We start from the raw sequence: 8,762 nt of genomic DNA on the forward strand, positions 1-8,762 counted from the left end.
GACACGTAAAAGCACCCACTACACTCTCTGAGTGGTTGGCGTTAGGAAGGGCATCCAGCTGTAGAAACTCTGCCAAATCAGACTGGAGCCTGATGTTGCCATCCGGTTTCACCAGTCCTCAGTCAAATCGTCCAACCCATGCTAGCATGGAAAGCGGACGTTAAACGATGATGATGATGATGATGCTAAAAAGACTGATGGTATTTTAGTTGGTGCGCTACCAATTTGTTTACTACCATTTGACTATTTATTTCTAAAATAGACACAAAACCACAAATTTAGTGTGTGTGTGTGTATGGACAATGGTAATAAGTGACTTAGTTCTGGACAGTATAATCCTTGCAATGAAGATGAAGAACTTTCTTCATTAATATCATTGTTTTTAAGAGCAATTTTCTTTTCACACTGGTAGAAGTTATATATACAAAAATATCATTAAGATATATTTTTAGTGAAAATAAAACAATGAAAATACACCTCTCAACTCTGGTATTTCCTCAAATTAATGCATGTTTACTGTTTACATTTAAGTGCATTCAAACACATCTTTAATACCATCTACACTTTACAATTTTATGATTGTTTAACCCTTTCATTACCAACCCGGCTGCAGCCAGCCAGAAAACTTTTTGGCTCAAATGACCAACCTGGCCAAGTGAACCCATTGATATTTAAGTGTTAATTTCAGCACAAATCTCATTAGTACATTTGTGAAAAACATATGATTTCACTTTGTAGATAGTTGAGTTACAGTATCTGACAGTGTTTGATGTGATATCTGAACTCTGCGAATTTTGGGAGATTTTTTTCCATATTTTTTCTTTGGCGATTTTTTTTTCAACTTTTAAAATGGATAACAGTTTCATGCCATCAAGCAGTAATTCTGAATTTGAGGGCTTTTCAATGGAACATATGGAGAAAGCAAGCAAATGTAAGCTTGTTTGAAGCAATCACTGTGGAAACAAAGCGTTACACAGAAAGTAAACAAACCGAGAAAAAAGATAGCTTTTCTTCAACTGTATTCCAAAAATCACATTAATATGTTGATAAATAAAAAAAAGTTACAGTTGTTTAATGAAACCAGAATTATTTTAGAATTTAATTGAAAAACATAAGAGGTGTATTTTACTTAGGGTTAAAGCATTCACTTTTCTATGCTGATTTAGAGTGAGTGATTCTGAAATTCACCATATCATCACTCATCATGGTCTATATAGCCCAGCATCTTCAGTATTTGAGATGACTTCCATCAACTATTTGTTCATTTTTAAAACCACTTTTCTACGCTAATATGATTTACATATTTACATTGAAGCATCATTTACAGATGGGTGCCCATTCTGTTGCTAACCCTTGCCTATTTTTCAAGTAAGGAATCACTTATTTTACATGTCATCAAAGGTAGATGAATTGATATAAAGTGGCAACAACAACACTGCTCAAGTGAGTGATTTTCATAGATTCATAGATGCAAATATATTTAAACACAATTATCTACTCTGAAAGTTTTTAACAGTCATGCTATAAACTGAAGGCTTCCATTTACATGAATAACTGGCCTATATTACACAAGACATTATTGATGATGGGTAGTCTTCATAGCTTTGCTTGAGCAGACTGAGACATACAACAATTTGATTAAATATTTAGAAGACAGCCACCCATAAAGTTTCTTGGACACACCAAGCTGCAAATTATTCTAAGACAACGTTGCACACTAATGTAAAAGTTACCCTCCAGGGACAAGTCTGGGCAAGGTTGTTTTATGGAAGACCAGCAGTCACCCATGCATACCAGCCTTCCCTCTCCATGCCACTGATGTTATCCAAGGAAAAAGCAAAGGCTGATACAGCTTGGCACCAGCAATATCACAACTCATTTCTACAACAGAATGAACTGGTGCAACGTGAAATAAAGCATCTTGCTCAAGAACACAAGACATAACCCGGTCCGGGAAATGAACTCACTACCTCATGATTGAGTCCAATGCTCTAACCACTAAGCCATGCACCTTCACACACTGATGTACTTATATAATAATGTGAAGTACATTTACTTTATTTTCTTTTATGTGCTAGAATGATTAAAATCTCAGGTAGTGACAGTTTCATGCCAGACAAAAATGGACACAACCAGAAAACTGGAGATACAAAAGGAACACAATTGAAGCTCTCTATTAAACATAATTTTACAAGACAGCAGCGAAACAAAAGAAAAACAAATATGAAACAGAAAGTCTCTTACGTGTCACTCTGTGTTGCATCTTCTTCAGGATATTCATTATCAACATCAAATTTCACTGAAAAAGTTATACAATATAAAAACCAGATGTAACATGAAATCTGTTTGATAAATATGAGAAAATATCTTAGTTTTAAAGCAATGTCTGGAAGTATATGACGGCTATAAAATGGAAACAAAACCCTAGTTTTTATCATTGAGACATTTAACTCACTCACTCACTCCACGTATCTTTACTCCTGGTTGCAGTCATTACGCTAGGGAACAATGTAACATGAAAACATGCTCTGACACAACCTGTACTCAAGAAGTTCAGTGGTGAACAAACAATGTAGGTTTATAAGACATTCTATTAACTGGAGGAACACTACAAAGTTCTTCCTCATTCTAATATGTATATTTATATATATAGGCACAGGCGTGGTTGTGTAGTAAGAAGCTTGCTTCCCAACCACATGGTTCCAGGTTCAGTCACACTGCTTGGCACCTTGGGAAGTGTCTTCTACTAAAGCCTTGTGAGTGGTTTTGGTAGACAGAAACTGGAAGAAGCCCATCATATATTAATGCGTGTCTTTGTGTCAGTGTTTGTCCCACACCACTGCTTGACAACTGATGTTGGTATGTTTACATCCCAAGCCATTTTGGTTGTTTTTATAAATTCCTGGCAAACAATAAGTCATGGGTTTTGAGTTTGAAATGAAAACAAAAAAATACTTACATTCCAAAATTTCTACAACATAGAAATGGCGAGGTCCAGGATATTTTCTGCCATTAACAGGGTCACATACTGAAAAAGAAACGAAAATGCATAAATTATAGTAATCATTTTTAAAAGTTTTACCTTTGAATGAACATTACCCAATTTGCAATTAGTTTCTTCAGGATCCTATGTGTAAGATTGAGAATGAAATTCTGGTTTCAATCATGGGCCTCCATTGACTCATCCTGCCAGAAAGAAGTTCATAACTATCTTGTGCCTTGAGAGCACAAAATAGTGCAACAATAAGGTAACAGACAACCAACCAAGGGACCAGTAACTCAAAACACCAGTCACAAGCACTTGTAGGAGATATACAGTAGATTCATGACTAAGGATCGAAACCTCAGTCTTCACGCTCATTTCTATTGTTTTCGAATTGTGCACTTATAATTCTTTTGTTTAACCTGTCAGATTCACCATTATCAATCCACAATGTCCAGTCCTTGTTGAGGTATGGTGACTTGTGTACTTTAATGATCCAGAAAGCAATGCCAGCAGAACCTAAGCTCCAAGTAGGGTTTCTCATGTTGGACAGGTCAAAGGATAGAGGCCAGACAAATATGGACCATCACAGCCTAAAAATAAAAATGGGTTTGCGTGGGGCCAACACCTCCTACATAGAAAAAAAGCTTAGTTATAAAAGCATCGGTAGCAATTCAAAACCAACAAGAATTAGGAGAGGAAGGCCTCTCATTTATCAGTACTGAGATAGAGATCCAACTCGAGAGAAAGAGAAAAGATAACCTAAAGTCGTGAACAGTATGGAAAAGTCCTCGACGACCTATATTCCATGGGGAATGAAAGAGCTTAAGTATAAAGTCTTTCCCAACTTAATGCCAATAAATTATTGCATGGATCTAAGTACTTAAGGAATCGAAAGTACAAGTTTTTAAAAGTTTTACCTTTGAATAAATATTACACAATTTGCTATTAGTTTATTTAGGATTCTATGATCTTAAGATTGAGAATGAAATTCTGGCTTCAACGATGGTCCTCAATTGACTCATCCTGCCAGAAAGAAGTTCATAACAACTATCTTGCCAGTGCAGAAAATCTGTAATACATATATATATATACGATCTTTCATCAAATATTTCACTACATCCGTAAATTATCTACTTGTCACAACTTCCAGTCATATCATGTGTTACACACATTGCGATGTATCCATCACTGAACATGCTTTGCACGTATTTCAGTGTTAAAATAGAAATAACATATAATTTTGTGTTCCAATATAGTCACAAGGCCTCAGAGAATGTTTATTTCAATTTCAATTATATAGACTAATGCTAGACCTCGGTGGTATCTTATTACAGGACGTAATAGGTCGAAACTAAATATCGCAAAGCATTTTAAATGACATAAATCTAAAGCTTCCGGTTAGAAAATAACTAAAACTAAATCAAACAAGAAAATAACATTCAAATGATGCTTGAGAAAATATAAATTTATACTTTAAACGTATGCTTAAGCAAAATATCCAAAATATTCTCAGACGAAGAGCAAAGAATAAGGAAATCTTACCATCTCGAAGAGTTATTCGCCGACTAACACTATCTAAACGACTAATAATGCCATGATAAGTTCCCTCTCGAAGCACCACTGTTACAGACCGACCCAAACATTTTTCGGGATTCATAATCAGTAAATTAATCAAAAACTGTTCATAAATTAAGTCTTTTAAAGTATCGATATAGGTCTTCGTGGAAAATGGTGTTATATCAAACAGGAAGCGCGAATATACTTAAGAACAGACAACTCATACTTTTCTTAGTGGCTATCTCCCTTACCTTTAAATTTCGTTTCTATTTCTTAATAAAGTGAAAGCGTCGCAAACCGCATCGTAAACTATTATGGAACAGATATAGCCACAGAGAAGGAAAAAAAAAACCCCCAAAAAGCAAAAAATCAGAATTTTAGCTTACGAAAGAAGCCAGAGAAAAAACGTTCATGTTTCATTAAAATATCATAAATTATACTTGAGATAATTAATCAAATAATATTTTAAGTCGTTTATTATCTGGTTGTACATAACTTGTACACATTGACTTTACACGCGTGAAAAAATTACTCAACTCGAGTTCTTTTAATTAGCAACAAAGAGCTTTTTTGGTGTACCACTCATGGGCAACTGCTGGTCTTCCATAAATAACCTTGCCTGGACTTGTGCCCCAGGGGGTAACTTTCTAGGTGCAATCCCATGGTCCTTCATGACTGAAGGGGTCTTTAACTTTTACTCTAACCCAACCCACTAAGCAAATATAATTATTATCAAACATTTATTTCAGTTTACTGTTTTTCACAAATTACATGGCTAATACAGGTACAATATTAATTTTGCAGAACATTTTGTTCCAAAGCATTTCCCATCAGGGGTGGTCACGTTGGTCAACACACTCTAAATTAAATGAATATAAAATGTACTTAAATAATTAGGTGCAGGCGTGGCTGTGTGGTAAGAAGCTTGCTTCTGAACCACACGGTTTCAGGTTCAGTCCCACTGTGCAGCACGTTGGGCAAGTGTCTTTTGCTATAGCATTGGGCCAACCAAAGCCTTTTGAGTGGATTTGGTAGGAGGAAACTGAAAGTCCTAGTAAGTTGGAAAACAGACGCATCACAAGTCCCTTCCAGGGGATGACCTTGCTTGATATGTAAGAAGGGTGTTATTAGAAACTCCATATCTTGTGCCAAATGCAAGATTTGGACACATAAGAAGTGTACTGGCATCAAAAGAAGGTTAACAGAGCATATAGTCTTTGTGTGTGGCAAATGTGCAGGTACAATACGCTCTAAAAATATGCAGATGATAGGCTCTCTCAAATACTCGGGGTGGGAGGGGGTCATCAGAGGTAGTAGATAACTTCTGTTACCTAGGAGACCAAGTTAGCAATGGCGGAGGAAGTGCTGAAAGTGTAGCTGCTGAGATAAGAGTGGGGTGGGTGAAGTTCAGAGAGCTTCTACCTTTGTTAGTAACTAAGGGCCACTCCCTCAGAGTGAAAGGCAGATTGTATGATGCCTGTGTATGTACAGCTATGTTACATGGCAGTGAAGCCTGGACTTAGACTGAGGACCTGTGAAAGCTTGAAAGAAATTAAGCTAGCATGCTCCGCTGGTTGAGTAATGTCAGTGTGCACATACAACAGAGTGTAAATGATTTAAGAGGAAATCTGGGTGTAAGAGGCATCAGATGTGTATGCAAGAGAGAAGACTGCACTGGTTTGGTCATATGATGCATATGGATGAGGACATCCGCATAAAGAAGTGCCAAGCTTTAATCGTGGAGGGTACCTGTGGAAAGGGTAGACTCAGGAACATGTGAGATGAAGTGGTGAGAAAGGATCTTTGGACACTGGGCCTCACTGAGAAAATGACAAGGGACCAGATGTGGTGATTTGCTGTACTTGATAAGACACATTAAGTTAAGTAAAATCACTGTCTTCTACACTTACTGGCTTGTCCTTCAGGTGCCTGTGCCTCTTAAAAAGCACCCATACCAGTGCTGTGTTAACACACCTGTGCTGGTGCTACATAAACACACCCACACTGGTGGCAAGTAAAAAGCACCCAGCACACTCTATTAGGTGGTTGGCATTGGGAAGGGCATTCGGTCATAGAAACCATGCCACAACAAACAGTTGGAGACTGGATGGCTTCCTGCTAGCCAGCTCCATGTCAGACTGTCCAACACATGCCAGCATAGAAAGAGGACGCTAAAAGATGATGATGATGATAGCATGTTTGTGAATGTTTACGTAATCCAAGTAATACTAAACATCGGACCTCGGATACATCATCATCATCATCGTTTAATATCTGTTTTCCATGCTGGCTTAGGCTGGATGGTTTGACTGAGGTCTGGAGAGCCAGTGGCAGCACCAAGCTCCAATCTGATCTGGCAATGTTTCTCCAGCTGGATGCCCTTCCTAACACCAACCACTCCAAGAGTGTAGTGGGTGCTTTTTATGTGCTACTGGCACAGGAGCCAGTCAGGCAGTCCTAGCATCGATCATGTTTGGATAGTGCTTATTACATGCCACCTTCATGAGAGCTAGTTAGTGGGTACTGGCATCGGCCATGTTCAAATGGCGCTTTTTATGTGCCGCCGGCATGGAAGCCAGTCAAGCAGTCCTGGCATCAATCATGTTTAGATAATGCTTTTTACGTGCCACCAGCACAGGAGCCAGTTAGTGGGTACTGGCATCGGCCATGTTTGGATGGTGCTTTTTACATGCCACCAGCACAGGAGCCAGTCAGGCGGACCTGGCATTGACTACGTTCGGATGATTCATTTTATGTGCCACCGGAATGGGAGCCAGTCAGGGGGCACTAGCCACAGCTACAATTTTGGTTTTACTTGACTCAACAAGTCTTCTCAAGCATATCATATCGCCTGACGCATCAAGGGTACTCTTAAATGAGCCAGACATGCAGCACTGGCATCGGCCTTGGTGGCGGTCTCACTTTAGTTGCTAGGTCTTTTCAATCACAGCAGATCTCCAAAGGTCTCAGTCTCCCGTCATTGCTTCCGTGAGGCCCAATGTTTGAAGGTCATGCTTCACCACCTTATCCCATGTCTTCCTGGGTCTACCTCTTCCACAGGTTCCTTCCAGTTAGGGTGTGGCACTTCCTCACACAGCTGTACTCATCCATACATAACACATGACTATACCAGCACAGTTGTCTCTTTTGCACATCACATTTGATGCTTCTTATGTCCAACTCTCAGGGTGCTTACACTCTGTCGTGTATGCACACTGACATTACACATCCAGCAGATCATACTAGCTTCATTTCTTTCAAGCCTATGCATGTCCTCAGCAGTCATGGCCTATATTTCACTGCCGTGTAACATGGCAGTTTGCACACATGCATCATACTGTCTACCTTTCATCCTGAGTGAGAGGCCCTTAGTTGCCAGCAGAAGCAGGAGCTCCCTGAACTTTGCTCTGGCTATTCTTATTCTAGCCCCTACACTCTCAGAGCAACCACCCCTACTACAGACTTAGTTGCCTAGGTAGTAGAAACTATCAACTACTTCTAGTTTTCCCCCTTGCATGTGATGGAATCTGTTTTCATTACATCTGCCACACACAAATCTATCTTTCTGGTTAACCTTCCTTTGATATTGCTGCAAATTTTATGTGTCCATAGCTTACACCGGGTACATCGTATCGAGTTTCTACCCTTGCCTTTTCTACAGATTGAGCTGGGGTTTGTGATTTGTCAGCCTTCCTACTTACTAAGACTTTGGTTTTTGTTAGGTTAACCCTAAGGCCCTTCGATTCTAGACCTTGCTTCCGCACCCTAAACGTCATCTCTAGTTCTGGCAGTGACTCAGCTATTAGAGCATGGTCATCCACTCATAGTGGACCCATATCCGCCTTTGTGGATAAAGTGGGTGCTGGCAATATACAAACCATGTTCTTTATAGAGTTCTAGCAATATGAGATCATTGTTATTCAACTTTACCATATCAGTACACTCAAGTGAGTTCCACAGATGTCAGTCTCTTCCAGTCCTGGCATTGAAGCTCTTCCATTAAGATGATGACTTTGCATGACTTGGGGAATTTTTCTCAGTACAGCTTTCGTCTGGGCATAGAATGTGCTTTTGTCTTCATCAAAGCTGGGAACTTAGGTACATCTCAGAAGGGTGTATCACCCACTTTTCATGTGCAGATGCAGAGCCACCAATCATTTGTTTATAGGGATTGGAAATTTCTTAACCATTTAGCATTCAGACTACTTCGCCAAATAGA

General features: G+C 39.0%; 1 protein-coding gene across 1 annotated transcript in view; it reads right to left on the reverse strand.

Moving 5' to 3' along the window:
• LOC106884521 (uncharacterized) overlaps nt 1-8,476 on the reverse strand; it is a 35,833-nt gene extending 27,357 nt beyond the window's left edge. The window contains exons 1-4 of the mRNA XM_014935946.2: nt 8,422-8,476; nt 4,529-4,747; nt 2,960-3,028; nt 2,245-2,299 (exon numbers count right to left, since the gene is read on the reverse strand). Coding sequence (XP_014791432.2) covers nt 2,245-2,299; nt 2,960-3,028; nt 4,529-4,747; nt 8,422-8,476 — 398 coding nt within the window. The remainder of the gene's footprint in view (nt 1-2,244; nt 2,300-2,959; nt 3,029-4,528; nt 4,748-8,421) is intronic.
• Nucleotides 8,477-8,762: the final 286 nt, after the last annotated feature.

Source organism: Octopus bimaculoides, chromosome 7 (assembly GCF_001194135.2).
Source record: "Octopus bimaculoides isolate UCB-OBI-ISO-001 chromosome 7, ASM119413v2, whole genome shotgun sequence".
Taxonomy (NCBI): domain Eukaryota; kingdom Metazoa; phylum Mollusca; class Cephalopoda; order Octopoda; family Octopodidae; genus Octopus; species Octopus bimaculoides.